This window comes from Vanessa cardui, chromosome 16, assembly GCF_905220365.1.
Source record: "Vanessa cardui chromosome 16, ilVanCard2.1, whole genome shotgun sequence".
Taxonomy (NCBI): Eukaryota; Metazoa; Arthropoda; class Insecta; order Lepidoptera; family Nymphalidae; genus Vanessa; species Vanessa cardui.
The window spans coordinates 11,795,954-11,814,325 of NC_061138.1; the positions used below are offsets into that span (position 1 = coordinate 11,795,954).

The 18,372-nt window shown below is 33.0% G+C and overlaps 2 protein-coding genes across 3 annotated transcripts; both read left to right on the top strand.

Annotated features, from left to right (window-relative positions):
- The first annotated feature begins 772 nt into the window (after window positions 1-772).
- On the top strand, window positions 773-6,319 carry LOC124536203 (protein lifeguard 1). 2 transcript variants are annotated; one of them, XM_047112687.1, is made up of 6 exons: window positions 773-841; window positions 2,733-2,828; window positions 3,378-3,484; window positions 3,914-4,073; window positions 4,591-4,720; window positions 5,971-6,319. In XM_047112687.1, exons 1-6 carry the CDS (start codon window positions 833-835, stop codon window positions 6,195-6,197), a joined length of 729 nt encoding a protein of 242 aa, XP_046968643.1. In that variant the 5' UTR covers window positions 773-832; the 3' UTR covers window positions 6,198-6,319. The 2 variants fall into 2 exon arrangements, with proteins under 2 accessions (XP_046968643.1, XP_046968644.1); XM_047112688.1 differs by lacking the exon at window positions 773-841 and adding an exon at window positions 930-1,023.
- Window positions 6,320-9,501: 3,182 nt separating this feature from the next.
- On the top strand, window positions 9,502-17,603 carry LOC124536420. Its single transcript, XM_047112960.1, has 9 exons — window positions 9,502-9,753; window positions 11,591-11,704; window positions 12,185-12,307; window positions 13,686-13,834; window positions 14,462-14,623; window positions 15,045-15,151; window positions 15,991-16,102; window positions 16,517-16,667; window positions 17,379-17,603. Exons 1-9 carry the CDS (start codon window positions 9,595-9,597, stop codon window positions 17,577-17,579), a joined length of 1,278 nt encoding a protein of 425 aa, XP_046968916.1. The 5' UTR covers window positions 9,502-9,594; the 3' UTR covers window positions 17,580-17,603.
- The last annotated feature ends 769 nt before the right edge of the window (window positions 17,604-18,372 follow it).

The window sequence follows — 18,372 nt, forward strand, 5'->3', positions numbered from 1 at the left end:
GCACCACTATATATATGTGTTAATTTGTGTCTATAATTCATCTCGTGCTCGGCGGTGAAGGAAAACATCGTGAGGAAACCCACATGTGTCTAATTTCATCGAAATTCTGCCACATGTGCATTCCACCAACCCGCATTGGAACAGCGTGGTGGAATATGTTTCAAACCCTTTCCTTAATCGAAGAGGAGGCCTTATCGCAGCAGTGGGAAGTGTACAGACTGTTTTTACTTTACTTTAAATTTATTTTACAACCAGCCCTCATAAACTTTAGTTTCTAAATCGCTAATCAAAGTCGTTGTATTATATATAATCTGAATTATCATTGGTGCAGCCGCCAGTGACGTAATAAACGACCAATGGGCATCCAGCATATCATCCGATTTTGGTCAGAGTTTCAGAAACAGTTTAATTAAAGTAGTGAATATCCGCTGAGAATTTACAATGCCTATATAAGGAAAAAACATGCTCTGTTTATCGAAGAGTTATTTCAAGTCAATGCGTCTCTATTCTATTGTTATTATGTATACACTTATCCAATATAAACTTGTGAACATAAATTTCAAATATAAATTATTTGATGGTAATTTAATCTAACTATATTTACATTGAGTTCAATTAGCTACTTAAATAATTCTACATTAAAAAAAAAAGTTCAAAGTTCATTCAACTTTGCGTGCTATAAGTATAGTGTTCTGGAAATTACAACAAAATTCTTTTGACGATTTTTTATCGACTTTTTTATTATCCGAATGTTACTTTTTATGAAATATGTTATCAGTGTACGCAGAGCTCGTATCAGCGATAGTGCGATATACAAGCGAACGCCTTCACCATGGCACAGGTGAGATATTATTCACTTTTTAACTACAAAACCTTCAAACAACACAAGTTTAATGTATATTTTATAATATATGTGATATAACATGAAGATATTACTTATATAGAGTAACAATTATCACACCAGTAACATTTTTTCAAGTTATTAAGTTGAATTAAGTTAATTTCAACTTTGTGCTCTCTTAGGTTAGTGATTGAAGTGATGTTTTTGATGTTCAATTACATTTCAGGATTTCGATAAGTTCACATTTTTTAATGTAATGTAATCCCATTAGTATCTATGGAATATAAATATTTGAAATTTCGATTTAAGAAAAGAGAATATTAAACCCGCTTACTTTTAACAAAAAATCAGGTCAAGCCTAGTATATCTTAGTAAAACTAATCACTTATTGAACAAAGTAATTGTTCTTTAGTCAAATTTCAAATAGAGAAAAAAATAAATCATTTTTTTTTTTAATTTATTTATTAAAATCTGGCTTTGCAATAAGTTGAGTCACTCACATCAGTATTAATAAAATTTATCGTGGGCTCTAAGATGTGATGTCCCTTGTTGCTTGTACATTTATAATTGATGCTACAAAGTAAATTATTACATCCAACATAAATATTCACCTGAATAAATAAAGAATATTTCAATTAAATTTAAACTTAAATTATTTTCACTTTTATTTAATGCAATTTATTTTATCGTACATAATATATTTTCTTTGTTATTAATTTATGCGTATTTAAAAAATTCAAGAGTAAATACATTTTAATCTATATTTTATATTCTTAAATTAAATGTAAAGCTCGGAAAGTAAAACTGTACTCTGCCAAAAATTACCAGTGGCCTATTCCAATCAAAAAGGAACTAGTATAAACAATCCTTAGATGTACGTACTCGATTATATATGTATTATATACAGGGTTATTGGTAACTCGACGTATATCAGTTAGGAGGTGATGGGGGTGACTATTTGCAATAATTTTAACCCCCATATGTATAGTGCATAAGTGAACCATTTATGAGTTATCACGTTTTTTAGTTTTTTTTCAAAATTTATCAAAAATGGAACTTCAAAAACTTTTTTAACTTACATTTTTTTTTAAAAAAAACATCAATTAAAATCTATTTTTTTCTTTAGTTTTATAAAAACGATTAAACACTGGATATTCGAGACGAAAAACGAATTTATTCCAATTTTTTTTTGAATTTTTTGTCCTCAAAAAGCCTTAAAAACTAAAAAAATCATTATGAAACTTGGCGTACTAAAGGTCGCTCTTTAAAATTCTCACAAAATTAACTAAAAATAAAAAACTGAAATCCTAGGCAAGAATATTTTGGCGCCCACTCGGCCCACTTGAGGAAATCAAGATCGGGTGTTAATTTTTTCTGAACCCTGAACAAATGTGAACCGGTATTAAGAATTCTATGTTTCCTTTAGCGTGACCCAGAGCTAACGATGATTTTTTTTGGCGCGAGTCACGCCGCCCTCGAACGCTTAGCTATCCCCACCATTCACCACGCGTCCCAGCTTGGTGGGGGAACTATTCCACCTCCACCAATTGCCCCCCAATATTTGGCACCCTGGGCCGTCGCCCCATCGCGCCCCTCCCTAACGCTGGCACTGACACTATTAATCCGTCAACTACTTATATTTACTTTAATTTTACTTCCAATGTTCCGATACCACCTTCGTTGACGTTCCAAAACTGAAATTTTGATAATCCATAGTGAATATAAATGGATTATCCAAGCTTTTGACCAATCATATCACACAACAGTCCTCTCGGCGTTGGAATAGACTAAAATTACTGATTTTCTGCAAACAGATTGCTTTGCATTCATAATAATTAATGGTGAAATTGATAATTATATATCGTCTTTATTTAATTTACATTGTTTTCAGCCAGGTTACATGGGTCCCGACAGCTTCGGCGAAGATGCTTACCCAGGCACCTTCGATTTTACAGAGCAGAGTATACGAAGAGGATTTATTAGGAAGGTGAGCACTCTTGGATTTTTAGACTAACACAAACCTATTCCAAAGGCAGAAAAAGCAAATGTACAGTCAGAGTAAGAAAACCTTCGTCAATTTTCGAATGCATTCCTTTTCAAGTCTTTAAACTCTTAGTACCTTTTAAATCTGAACATCAAATCATTGCGACGCAATATGTCATTCTCGATCAGTAAAGCAGATTATCGCTCATACTGATCACACGAAAATAGATCTTAAGGTGACGAACCTTTTCTGTACTTAGACAAGTAGTGATATAAGAACCATATATTCACAAATAACAATATATATCTACGTTATTGTTCAACTTAACAAATGATATTTGTTAAGTGGAACTTACATTAAAAGTTCCGATAAAATTTTCGACATTTAAAACATAAATCTATAATTATTAACATTAATTATTTTAGATATGGAGCAATAAAATTAAACGAATTCAACTTCAAAGTTATTTTTCTATAACTCCTGCCATTGGCTATAGATGCAGTCATAAAAGTGCAGCATTGGGATTTGTGTATTGTTTACATTGTTTTACAGGTATATTCGATCCTGATGTGTCAACTTCTGGTGACGATGGGGGTCATTGCACTTTTTGTCTTCCACGAACCAACGAAAGTCTTCGTGAGAAATAATTCGTACCTATTGTAAGAATAACTTTTTCATTATATATCTAAGTTTATTTTCAAGTAACCTTAGTAATTTTTTAATATAATAATAGAAATTCTGCAATTATAATTAAGACAATAATTAATCTGTATAAATCACCGTCTTGCGTCCTTTTACAAGCTTGATTATTATTATTATAAGAAATTTCAATTTATTATTTTGTGTCCTTATATCGTCATAATAATTCACTGTAAATTCTAATGTATCTTTCTGTTAGTATGCTGTTAGTATTCCCATAATGAGTCTCTAAACGAGCACAACGAGAATAAAATATATTTTTTTCAAATATTTTAAAAACAAAATATATCATTAAAGGAAAAACCCAGAATATATTAAATAGAGATCCCAGGATGAAATCAAGACAAACAAAAATGCGAAATCAAATTCATATGCAATTTTCTTCCCAGTTGGATAGCTTTCGTCGCTTTATTCGTGTGCCTGATCGCCATGGCGTGTTGCACGGAGTTGCGGCGGCAGACGCCTGTGAACTTCATCTTCTTAGCCATATTTACATGCGCACAAAGCTTCCTACTAGGAGTCACGGCTGGTGTATACGATGCTTCTGAAGTGAGTTTACCTGCCAAATAAATTAATCATTAATTCAAATTTTTTACTCAACTATAAAAAATGCCCCCTCATACACATGTGAGTACATGATATATCTAATCCTAATTAATGTTTTTTATAAATTAATTTGGAAAGAGCAGGCGAGCGTCTCATCTAATACTTAAACCTTCACCCATAGACACTGGGAATTTAAACGGCTTTAAATACATTTCAAATTGTGGATACATAATCTTTAATGGATCTAAGATGTTTTGTCTCTTATGCTTGTAATAATTTAGGCATTCAATCAGGAATTGACAAGTAATTGCATGACGCCGTACAAAACGGTCTCGAGTTTTGGAAAGCCTCCTACCGAACTCCAGTCCTGAATCTTGCCATCGGGTTATGGAATTAATCTACAATATCTCTGAAATTGTCCTTCTATCCGAAATCATATAGTAAATCATCGTTACACACACTCCACAGTGCTAAAGACTTGCTATTTAAAGATAATTAAAATGATCTATATTTCCGTCAGGTAATGATCGCGGTTGGTATAACAGCTGCAGTGTGTCTCGGATTGACGCTCTTCGCCTTCCAAACGAAATTCGACTTCACAGTAATGGGCGGAGCTCTGGTCGCAGCATCTATGATCCTACTTGTATTTGGTAAGTTTTGACAAAACCAGCCCAGACTGACCCCACCCGGAAACATTCCAGACCTCAAAACAACTGCACAATTAAGAACGACAAAATATTCCAGCGACGCATTTACAATTAGGTATATTCCGAATTTGTGGCGTTATTTACATTATGAAATCAAGTATAAATGATTAAAGTAATTGAATCATCTAAATATTGTCTAATGTATTGAATACTGGTTCCAAAAGTTATTTTATAAACATTACTCTATTATTTCTTCGGCGATATGTAATCGATTATTGTTTATTGTTGTTGACGTAGTATTTATTTTTATGCAGTCCTCTCGGAGATATATTATCTCTGAATAAATACTTCAATATATTTATTTATCTGGTGAGTCAGCTGCCTTACGAATTTTTTTATTGTGTATCATCATAGAATTAATCACGTTATAAGATCCACATTTTATCAATATAGCGCATAAATTGAGCACCTACTCTAGAACTCTGCTCTACTAATTCTAGCTCAGTAGTTCCCAAACTTATTTTGAGTTTGAGTTTAAGTTTGAGTTTATTCTATTCCTACATTCCGATAAAAACGAAAAATGGTACATTTTCTAACACTTTACTTTATTAAAAAAATAGAATTACAAGAAAAAATTAATAAGGTAATATAACTATGCTTACATTTTTGCTTTTTACTATCAAAAGCAAATAAATTTTTGTGGACCCCCATTTTTTATTCACGCCTACTTGGACCCCTATCATGTCTCCCGTGGACCCCTGAGGGTCCACCAGGACCACTTTGGGAATCACTGCTCTAGCTAAATCCTTATTGCCATCATTTGTTTATTAATTCCACACTGTCCATATTGTTGACAAGATGTTCAATTTGACATAAAAATGTATCAAAATCAAAATAAACTTTATTCAAGTGGGCTTTTACAAGCACTTTTGAATCGTCAATTAACACTTAAGTGAAGCTACAACCGGTTCGGAAAGTAGATTCTACCGAGAAGAACCGGCAAGAAACTCAGTAGTTACTCTTTTTCAACAAAAAATACAAAGTCATGTTTTTTAATACAATTATTTAAATTAATATAAAATAACGAGACCTAACAAAAATTAGTTACGAAATACTGTCATACTCTTTTGAATTTGTCAAAAATAAAGAAATCTGTAAATAAAATGACAATGACATCTGGCTTTTCCCTACCTACAAAATATAAATTCAAAAATATTTACTTATTAACAGTTACGACACTATATTACTTGCAGGTATTCTGGCAATCATATTCAGAAGTAACGTAATAAATCTTTTGTACGCCGCTGCGGGCGCGTTGATCTTCTCTCTCTACCTCGTGTACGACACGCAGCTGATGATGGGAGGCAAGCACCAGTACAGCATCTCTCCTGAGGAATACATCTTCGCAGCTCTAAACCTCTACTTGGACATTGTCAACATTTTCCTTTTCATCCTTACAATTATCGGAATGACGAAATAGATCCTAGTATTGTTCGTTTAACTGTTTTTATATGTATATCATGACATGAAGAAAATAATTTATCATTTAGTTTTACGTTTAGTTAATTACGCTTATGAAATAAATATACTCTTAACATTCGATTCATTTTATTTTATTATTAATAGTTATATTTTAAAGAGGAATAATCAATAATCTGTATCTAAAATTAAACTAGGTTTTAGTGATATTTTTTTAAACCTGGTTTTGGTCGGGATATTTATCCGATATTTTGATACAAATAATAATAATCTTCAGTGAGAAATCGCATGGTCTATCACAAGTGAAATTGCCAGTTAATTGTCATACGGATTGGAATCGCGAGCGTAAAATGTATGACATTGTCTATAATAATTACAATATTAATTTATAGGATTCACGTATCAAAATGGCATATCGCCGTATGCCGGTTGCCAATCATCCATAGACAATGACGCTGTAAGAAATGTTAACTATTCCTTACATCGTCAATGCAAACTTGGAACTAAGATTCAAACCGGAACACAACAATACGGCGTACTGTTGTTTAGCAGTAGAATTTCTGATGAGTGGGTGGTACAAACCCAGGCGGGCTTACAAAGCCCTACCCAAGTAAAGGCTTCTACAAGCAGTTTTGAATCGTCATTTAACAAATTATATAAAGTGAAGCTGTTAATAAAACCACTGGACCACTTTTGGGCTGCAGCCCTGATTCGACATATTAACCGAAAATAAGAAACGCTGTAACGATGAAAAGTACCTACCATTTTTGGTAGGTAATGAAATTTAATGTCAAGTTAGTGAACTTTATTTTCCAAAAGCAACTTGATGGCGCTTTAGCTCTTCTTGCATTGCACTGACGATGTGATCCAAACTATATCCAATATTGAACATATACGGATGATACCTGATACAGTTTGACATTAAAAGTAGTATTTAATCGTCGGAACTAAAGTAAATTCACGCAAGTGAGTTCAACATATAAATGACCAAGGTGACTCGTAAATAAATATTATAATATAGGACATAAATACTCGTGCGTGGATAACGATTTACAAAAAAACACTTCATACAGATAAATATACGTGCAAATCTATCTGTTTGTCTGTCGCTTATGACCAAACCGCTGAACCGAATTTCACGTAACTCGGTATGAAGAAAACTTGAACTCCAAGTAAGGACATGGGCTTATTTTGCCTCAAACATAACAACCAAAACCCTAAGACGTGAGAGAAGCCGCAGCCGACTAGTAGTATTATACATATAAGGCTGACAGTCACGGAATATCATTTGACATGGAAATGTCATGTCGATGATGTTTTTGACAGATTTTTTTAGGTTATATCTTCACAGAATGATCGAACGGGTCGTTGTTGTATCTTATTTATAATTTGGTTTGTGTTATTTCAATGTGACTCCATGGTTTTATTGCGACTAGGGAATACAATACCGATCCCGCGGGATCCCGATCTGGCGAGATCTCGTGTAATTTTTCGAGATCAATCCCGACGCATTAAATGACGAGATCCCGTTCGAGATTGACGGGATTGGGCGGCATTGGCGATTTTTGCTTCGCCACGCTGTAGCTTACCAGCGTTGAGTCGGAGAGGGCATTCTCATGAGCGGGGTACATTGCAACGGACATTAGATGCCGTTTAGCAGATGAAACTATTAATACCCTTTGTTTTTTTAAGGAGTCATTTTCAAAATCACTCTTTTTCCTAATTCCCTTGAAATAAGCTTATTGTTTTGATTACCTAATTTACCTACGTTAATTTCCTTACAACCTAATTATTATTTAGTTGGTAAGATTAAAGAATAAAGGTTTTTATTTCCTTTCGAGTAATATGTTATTTTAGGTAACCTCACTATCACAAACAAGCAGTTTTTAGCTTTTTCATTTAACTGAATTCAACATTTTTTTAAAAATTAGACGGCATCCCGAAAATACCGGGATCCCGCAGGATTGATATTTCTAATCCCGCGGGATCCCGCGGTATCAATTTCTCAATCTGATTGCAAAATTATGACAAAATGCATTTGTTATAAGTCATAGTGAGATTCTGGATTCCTCAGGTAGTCTAGATTGTATTTGCTTTGTAATAGATTAAGTGTGCTTGATACATTTATTGTCTATGGTCGATCTCATAGAAAATTAATTTATCATGTACATATAGACATTTTATTGCCACTATTAGGACTATTCGTGATAAGTATCTGTAGTTTGAATATACGCCATATTTAAACTATGCGCAATTCTCAAATTCAATAAGTTTTTAAGTGTACAGATAAATTCACAATAATCGTCAATACCGTTTCGTTAATATATCATATACACACATATATATAATGTCGGAGATTAGTTACTCGTCACATACGTAGTGCGCTGGAAATCTTGAATGTAACCGTCGATCTAAGATGGCCGCCGCGCTACTAACGACATGATCATTGATAATACATATATACTGGGCGCGACGCTTCGCTAGAGCGCCGTTCAATTACCATTAACACTCTTTTCCAACCAGTATAAATGAACAAGATGGCGCAAGGCGCACCATACGTCATTACATCTAAAAGTCTTTGAATAAATATATATAAATAAACAATAACCCAGGTATATATTTTCTTACATACTTAATATTATTTTTCCGTGAAGACTCAAAAGTTCTTTTAAAAGCCTACTTGAATAAAGTATATTTTGATGGATTGATTGCTACCATCACACAATGAATAACAAAAACAGTGCAATAATCTTACTTTTAATCAATTTCACTGTCAAAACACTGAACGTACTGCGTAACCCACCTTGTTTATTTCCTTAGATTTCAATGTAAATATTCAAATCAAAACTATATTTATGAAAAATATATTTTTCTAATTTTTATATAGTTCTCACGTATATGCGAGATTCGAGTCTCAAGCTGCATTCTACAGCTTCAATTTTCTTTTATTTTTAAGTCAGATTTTTTTACTGGCAAAGAATAAATGACGAATAAAGAAATTAGTATGATATAAATATAATAAATACCTACATTATAGCGCTTAAGAAAATGTAGCTTTCTACTAGTGAAACAATAATTAGAATTTGAGCAATAATTCCATAGATTACCCCGTACAGAGGAACAAACAAATTTTACCTGCTTATAAAATTAATATAGATTAAATTACCTTCGCAGCAACAAAGTTGTTAATATTAAAAATAAAACAAGTGCAACCGAGTTCGACCGAATTCGTCCGAACGCCAAACGAACGTAATAAAAGAATTCGTTGATAAGAAATAAATATAAATCTGACCAAGTATAGTGTCAATAAATTCCTTTTATCGCTGGGCACAGCGTCACGTTATCAGCCGGTGTCTCTTCACTTAAATTAACAATTGCATTTGGCTCAGCTTAGCAAAATGACATGTTGTTTAGTAACTGCATTCATTTTCGTTGTTCTATTAGTGTTATTCTTGAGGAAAAAAGATCCTGATGCAATACTCGGTATATACACAGTACCCGGCAAATGGTATTACTTAAAATATATAGTGTTTTCTTGTCTTTATTACTATAGAAAGGTAAGTTTATTTGAACGATTACTTTTGTAATGTATCTATTTTTAAATATTTAACCAACCGGCTTTTTGAAGGTTAATTAAATGTGTTTAAGACTAGTTTGGCTTTTTGCATTTCCATCTGGGTTCACTCACTTATCAAATACAAAATAAATACTTCTGCAATACAGCAATACTTGCTATTGTTGTGTACCGGTTTGAAAGTGAAGTGAGCCAGTGTAAATACTGATGCACGGAACATAACATCTTAGTATCCAAAGTTGGTGGCGATTTGGTGTAAATTGTTTTTATTTGTCAGTGACTACTTACTATCTGATGGCCTACCGGCTAGACCGGCAACCTATACAATAAAAGATAAATTATGAATATATTTTAATAAAGTAAATATTGACATATAATTCAAGATCAATTTATATTAAAAACTACTTACTAATATTTTGTAATTTGAAAGGACCAATATAAAACTTTTTCCATATTTCTTGTTTCATAATATTGTTCACTTCAAATTGGAACTCAACAAATCTATTTACTGAGACGATGTGAAGTTAATTCATTATCAATTAAGTGTTCTACAAACAGTTTAAATATGATCTTGTATCACAGATCATATGAGTAGTAATAAACCTACTACAAAAATAAATATAAAGTGATTGTTCGGATAAAGAATCGTTTCGTATATGTGAAAAATTTAAAGTAATTCTCAAACCCATAAAAAATATGTAATTTAATTATAATTTCTTACACATTATGTTAATTCATTATAACTAAATTATATTTTGTAGGTTAGTTTAGGTAGATATATGGTTTCTCCAACAAAGAAAAAATATTTAAAATGCAGAAGGGCATTTACAGGTCAGCAATTTACTTGTTTTAGCTGCTACATGTATTTACACGATAAAAAAATATCAGTTTTGAAAAGAACAAGTCATTACGTTACTGCACGAAAGAAAACAAAGCTTGCGATATATTTTAGCATTTGTAACATGATGTACAATTGATTAAAACCTCTTTAATAATCCTATTTCTTATCTTTCGTTGATTTTAGCTCGGATAATTACGGAGATAACTATTATTAGATAAGCACCTGGACGATATGAAGCTATTACGTAAAGAGCAAAGTTTTCTGTCAATTTTATCTGAATATAATCTTAACTAAGATTGATTTTGAAAAACGTTGTATTAAATACAGAATTACACAGCTGTCTATAGTAAAAATATAGAAACACAGGCAAAGTATCAATAATTGATTAAATTTTTTTATTATAGGGTAACAAATTTAATAGTGATCAAATACTTTTTTTGTTTTTCATTATGGCAATCTCACAATAAGCGCCAAAACGGGCATTAACTTGTTTATCGTATTTGTAATACGATTAAAAAAATTTGAATAACGTTAACAGAACATAACGTTTGAGGAAAATAATTACAATGACTTAAAATTACACAAAATCAATCAAAATTAAATTAAATTACAAAATGAGTACAAAACAGACAATTTGTGTGATTTGCAGTATTATGCACTAAAACAGTTCCTGATAAATATATAGATACATATATTTACAATATAAAACTATTCAATTATATAAACTCGACAATATTGTACATTGTAGTATTGGTAGAATATATGACAAGTCCCAAACCAGACGGACTTGCACAAAGCCAAGTAACCCTTACTAGGTACTAACCAAAAAATCTAAGAATCATACAATCAAAAATCTAAAAACAAGCATTACACGTTCTTATTAAGTGTCAAAAACCGCCGATTCGGAAAGAAATAACTCAGCCTTGAGAATAATCGAGGAAAGAATACCTACCTATTTTCTATTTTTTATTTATTCTAGTATTCGAAGAAAGACAATGGAGCTGGCACGGACGGGCGAGCTGGCCAGGGTGTCAGAGCTGTAGCGAATCTCTTGGAAATGGACAGAGCGCAACCCCTCAGTGAACATGCTAAGGTATTACACTTATTTCATTTTCCACCCACACATAGCCAATATAACTGACAACCCACACCTGAATAACCCCACCACATACCAACAATGAATAAATTATACTCAAAACATTTAAAGGGCACACTGCATCTATAAACTTTCGTGAGCTTGGTATCCACTCTCACACTTGATCCACCTGTTGGTGACTGATCATCACGGCCCATAGACACAAGATGAACCAAGATGATATGCCACTTCACACTCATTCATACCGGATCACTACACTATTAAGTATGATATAGACAGAGTGGGTCGTACCCAGAGGGCACAAATTTCCACCACTTAGTAAATGTAACTTAATCTGGAATTTAAGCTGATGAATTAATCAATTTAATTAGTATATGAAATGCAAACAACACAATGCTAAACGACATTTCCCATCTCATTAAAATCAATGTATTAACTTGCAATATCAACTTCTCTGTATAAAACTATTCTCCTTAGGCTTTTGACGCAGTATTCTTTATATCGGCAATGAAAGATGAAAAAGAAGATAAGGGCGTGTACGTGATATCAGGATGTGAGCGACGGCCGATGGGCATGTGCAATGGGCTTTTTTACATCGGGGTAAGTAATCGATACATAAGATAGATAGAAAGATATAGTAATCCATCCTGAACGATTTCAGTCAAGGCCAATATGACACTACCGGGAACAGTTTAGGCTTAGGACAGCTTAGCGTACTTTCCGACACGGGAGTGTACATTTCCAGCTGCCAATCTCCGAGATGTAACTGAATTTTCGGAAAAAAAACCAAAAGTTTTTAATGGCTAGACCTAGGGTTTGAACCCCAACGAACTCGTTTACGTCTTTTTTTTTCTGCATACGCTGGAACCTAAAGCTTTGTTATAACTTACATTACTGTATTTTGTATATAAATTGCTAAACTCAACCAATAAAGAAACACATAATTAATTCATTTCGAGAGTGACAAATAAAGCTCGTAATATCGACGACAACCGTGACCGACCGGTTTTCTTGGGTACGATACTCCTATGCTGTCTTGGGTATGGGTGTTTGTGGTACGGTCGTTACTTCTGATTTTCCATAACACAAGTGCTACTTACAATGGGATCACAGTAATGAAGGTATGTGATGCTGTCAAAAAAAAGTGACGATTTCTACCAAATCATTATAAAGTAAAGTAAGGACTACAGTTCGATATTTCAGTTCAAAAAAATAATTAGCTCGTGCATCGAACTTGATATCTAGCTGGATTACCGTGATTATATTATTCTTAACACGTGCTAATCAAAGATCGTTGAGCGTAAAGATTACCCATTATAGTTATTACGTACATTTCGTTAATCATATTGACTAAATAATTTGGGCTTAAATTAATGCAACCCAGTACATAGGGATCTTTGACATTATATACAATATATAGTAAAAAATAAAAATGTCTATTTGATCACCTATTTTAGGCACCTTAAATACCTTTTCTTATTTTCTTTATTTTAATTACGACGTGTTCATTAGGTAGTTCTTAGGATTATATGAACTCAGTAAAAAGTAGTTTGTATACGACAAAATTTCATTGTATTTGTCTTTGTAGATTAATAGTAATAGGGTGCTATGTCAGTTACGCCCATAATACTAATTACGTATGTAATAAACTAGCTCTTACCCGCGTCTTTATATGAATATAAGACCTTTTTTCCAATTAAAAAGTAGCCTATGTCCTTTCTCAGACTCTAGACTATTTTTTAACAAATTTCATTTAGATCGGTTTCGTAGTTTGGGCGTGAAAGCAAAAAGACAGAAAGATATAGTTACTTTCGCCCTTGTGATATTATAGTATGGATTATAGTGAAACAAGACAAAAGACGTCATAGTGATATTGATCGCTCACTAACTGCTTTACAAAAATGTTTTGTGGCTGACAACATGCTAAAGATAATACAATTAACAATCTCTGGAAGTTTATATTTTACTTATATTTTAGTTGCCGGGTAAAGGTCTTCTGTGCAGCAAGAAAATACCGGATACAGTGCTGTTCGGTGCTGAGATTGGTGAATTTGGAGCGGAAGGTATCATGATGAAACCGGTGGAACCAATGAAGAAATGGACGGTATCTTACAAAGGCCCAATGTGGTAAGCAACACGAGTAAAACAAAGCGCCTATTACGATTTTTTTTAAATATGTTATTAAAAAGCCAAGGGTTAGAACTAGCGCGCACTGGTAACTTTTATCACGGTGACTTTTTCGTCACTCTTGTCAAGTCCGTGAATATGTACAGATGCGGATACAAATGTCACGTCGTAATGTGCGCGCACCTCCATACATATTCATGGATTCGACAAGAGTGACCACCAGTGCGCGCTAGTTCTTATTGTAACAAGTAAGACACGATATTCGGATAAGAATTGACTGTAGAAAGTGTAGAGAAAAAACGCCCTTAAATATTTTGTAGATCGGCCCGATTGTTTGCGAAAGGTATTCAATGACCTCATTTTTCTGATTTAAATTTTAAAATATCCCATATACAATAAATAGATGAAAAAACGAAAATAATTAATTAGATTTCATTAAATGACCTATTCGTAGATATAAGATTACATTATTAAAAAAATTAGAAAGAATAATCGTAATCGTATAAAAATATTTTGATGACAAAGTTCATTATTTTATCATTTGAGAACGGCAAAAGTATGGCCTACGCAACCTTGATACTTTTTATTGACGATTTTGATATAACTACGAATTCCATATCAATCCAGGTATCAAAATGAGCCGAGCAAGGTTGTAGATGTTGAATTCAGTGGCGAATGGAACGCAACGAGCCATTACTTCGACTACGACTGCGATCTACACCCACCCGCTGTCATCCGATCAATCGCTAGAGAAAAATGGAGCAAGGAATACTTTGAATCACTTAAAACGTAAATATAAATACAGTTAACAACTAAATAAATTAGAAATAAAAAAAATACCATACATATTCCTCAGACACGTCAAACTTATAACAATCCGTCGTTTTTGCATCGGGGGTTAAAAATTGGAAACGTACGCATCAGTACTTGCTATTTATTTTTTGTAACTTTTTACATATTTTTATTCAGTGCAGTGTTTTACAAGACACAAGCCATATTTTCTTTGCTCTCAGATATTCTTCTACTTCTTGGTATTCCTCTGATCTTCCTCCTGTTTATTCCCTCCCTCCTTTCCCCGTACCATCAGTATTGGTCTGGCGCAAATCAGATCAGATATTCTAGATCAAAAGATGATCATGGAAAAATGCCGTAAAAATCAAGAACTTTAAATAAAAGCCTAACTTTACTGAAACCCTATTTTTTATTTTAGGGCTCACCAATCTCACTATGAACAATTCGGCGAGTTGAAATGCAAATTCAAGATAGACAAGGATACGTTTGAATACACACTGCCGTCGTTCAGAGATCACAGTTTTGGTAATATTTTAATTGATTTCATTAAGTCTAAGGAAATGATAAAATTGTATCTTCCAACTGGTCTTGTTGTCGTGGTATATTCTATGGAAAATATTGTATGGAAAACCATCAATTTTTCGTAAGTAACCACTTTCACTCATAAACGGTAGCATGAATTTTTTTGTGCATTTAAAAAAATCAAAACAACTTTCGAATATTCCTACATCCGCTTCATTTTTATTTCCATTGGAAACTTTTGTACTGAAAACCAGAAATTAGTATTACAGATCATATTCATGGTTCTCAATAAATTATAATACCAACATTATCTATATCATGCCTTAAGAAACATTATAGGTACATTATTTGTTACTACAAAGCACAAAGGTATTTTAGGTTGAAATAGCAATAAACCTAATTACAGGCAAAAGGAACATAATAACAACGATTCCATAATTGTCAGCGCATTATCTCTAGTAAACAATTGTTAAGGGCAAAGGTGGATGGCTAACAGACCTTCATCTGGTGACGAAGTAACCTCTGCCTTCCTAAGAAAAATAAAAAAATTAAATATGATTTTCATCAACTTTACATCTATTTTTAAGCTATTATAAAGATTATAAGAGCCAAATCGAGGATACCTGATTCATAACCGATTATGAATCACGTATCCTCGATCGAATCGGACGGATTCAAACTCGTGGAATAATAATTCATCATCATAGCTTTTCTTATCTCACTTTTGGGTATAGACTACTCTCTTTGTAAGCCATCTCGGATCACGGATTCAAACATGCAAGAATAATACAAGAATTATAACATATATTTTTTAACATTATTTATGGTATATTTTGTTTAAGGCCAGAGACGAGATTGGACTCTGATGCATAGGTACGCCTTCCATCATATCTTTATGGAAGATGGTACTAATATCAGCGTGGGTGTTATTTGTCAACCCTCCACTGCCACCAGGTAAATCTGAGTCCGTGTTTACTAAATGTTCTTTCATCTTTACTACACATGTTCTATATTAGAATAAATGTCTACATAAAACATTTACAATGAAAGACACAATAAAAATAGAATTATTGTAAGTTTTCATTAAAAATCTCGTGTGAATTAAAACAATACGAAAAATAAGTATAAATATTATAATAAAACCGTATATAATAGAAAGAGACAGAAGAAAATAAAGAGAGAGAGGTCACCTAGAGGTATCTTATAGGCTTTGACGTGAACATTTGTTCCGGTACACTCTTATTGTTTTCATCGTGCCAGAACCTTTACTAAAAAATGCAACACACTTCACCAGATTCCGATCAAGTATTGCATCTAGAATTTGCTCAGTTGTGTATTTACGTTCTTAACTTTGATATGTCTTTGTAGTTTGGAAGCAGGAACGGTCGGTCTGCCAAACGGCGAGGTTTTACCTGTAAAGTGGGTTGATCTGAAACTGTACCAGCACGGAGAGGGTGGCACAGCACCCCGGGATTACGCATTCAGGATACAAGCAGGAGATGAGGAGTACACTATCCAGGTATTATAATTATAACTATATGGAAGTACGATGCCGATTTTTAACTTATACAATTCTTTAAAGCCTTATTATATTCTAAACGAAATTTCTAGTTTAATATTTCCTCTTTTATTTGGAATAGAATATTGCATTGTTAAATAACATACATAACTTGTCTTTTCATGCAAATACGGTGTAAACTCGTTATAACGAAACTCAAGGGACTGAGTATTTTTTGTCGTTATAGAAGGTTTTCGTTATATTGAGTGAACAAAATAAAACAACCAAATCGATCGAATCGAAATAGATAAAATATACTTATAAATTATTGTTTACACATATAGTCCGATAACAGGTTTTTTATGTATTCTATTAATATCTAGTGTATGTAAATAAATAAATTTTAAATAAATAAAGGTGATTCGGATTTGTCCACTAGATCATCTTCTTCATCTTAATCAAGCTAATACTGATTGTATTAGCAGGGAAAAATGCTAACTCTATGCTTCGAAGATTAGATATGATTGGGTGAACAGGATAATAAATAGTTACTGTCTAAAATTTTGAACACATTTCTTCGAAATAGAGGATGGCTGTATCGCTATACAGAGTGTATCAATAAATGGGTTTTAACGCAAACCAACCAAGTCGTGCTCACTTCTACTTTATAGAGAGTTTATCGTTATGAAGGATAACGTTATAAAGAGTTTACACTGTATTTTCATTTCCCAGGTATTGGTGGAATACGAATCAATCCACTACGTCTCTCAAGAGTGGGACGCGCGGATGGTGGAACGCTTTTGTAAATTCATCGTCAACGGTGTTCCTGGAAGAGGGGTCTCAGAGTTTCACTACCGGCACAAAGATGGCCGACCGGAGAGCGTGGCTAAGAACGATCCTGATTGGTTTAGGAAAATGTGTCATAAAATATAAATTCGTTAAAATAAATATCTGTCTGATACTTTAATTTGTTTTTTGTAAAAACGTGAAAATAATACAAGCTATATAATTTGGCGAGTAAGAAAGTTACGAGAGGCTTAGCGGATGTATAGAAGATTGGAAGATTAGTTAGAGATGTACCTACATTTAATTGTCGATTAATGATACTTTTTAATTCTTTCTTTTAAAGTATGCATACATACTTAGGAGTAGTATGACAAAAAGTCCAATATTTTAATTCATTTAATTTCATAATTACTTAAATTGTAATTCTACAGAAAGCAAATGCTAACACAATTATTTTTATGTATAAAATAAATATATATTTTTTTAATTCTTTCTTTGCCATGTCGAAGTTTTTTTTCACCTATTTTATTATTAAATAACAAGCATTTTTCAAGTAGTTAGTCAAAAAATGTATAAAGTTTAAATGTTATGTGTTTTAACGATATGAAATATACGGTTATTTTAATAATATTAATAAATAAAAACGCTGAAAACGACCATGACAAAAGCCTTGGCAGCATTTTACATTTGATCCTTCCCGTTTCACAGCGATTCCACTGCGCTTTTTCAGTGTAAACATTATAAACGGTTCTTGCAACATCGTCGATGGACATTGGCCACTATTTCATCAACTGCGACCTTGATTGGTCGGTCAGGAGCTGTCCTTTCGCTGCTCCAATTATACCGCTAATCGAATTGACTGACTGCGGTCTACGAATGAGATAATTGCACACGCGCATCCCATAATGTATAATGGGTGATGTCAGTCTTTTGTACAAAT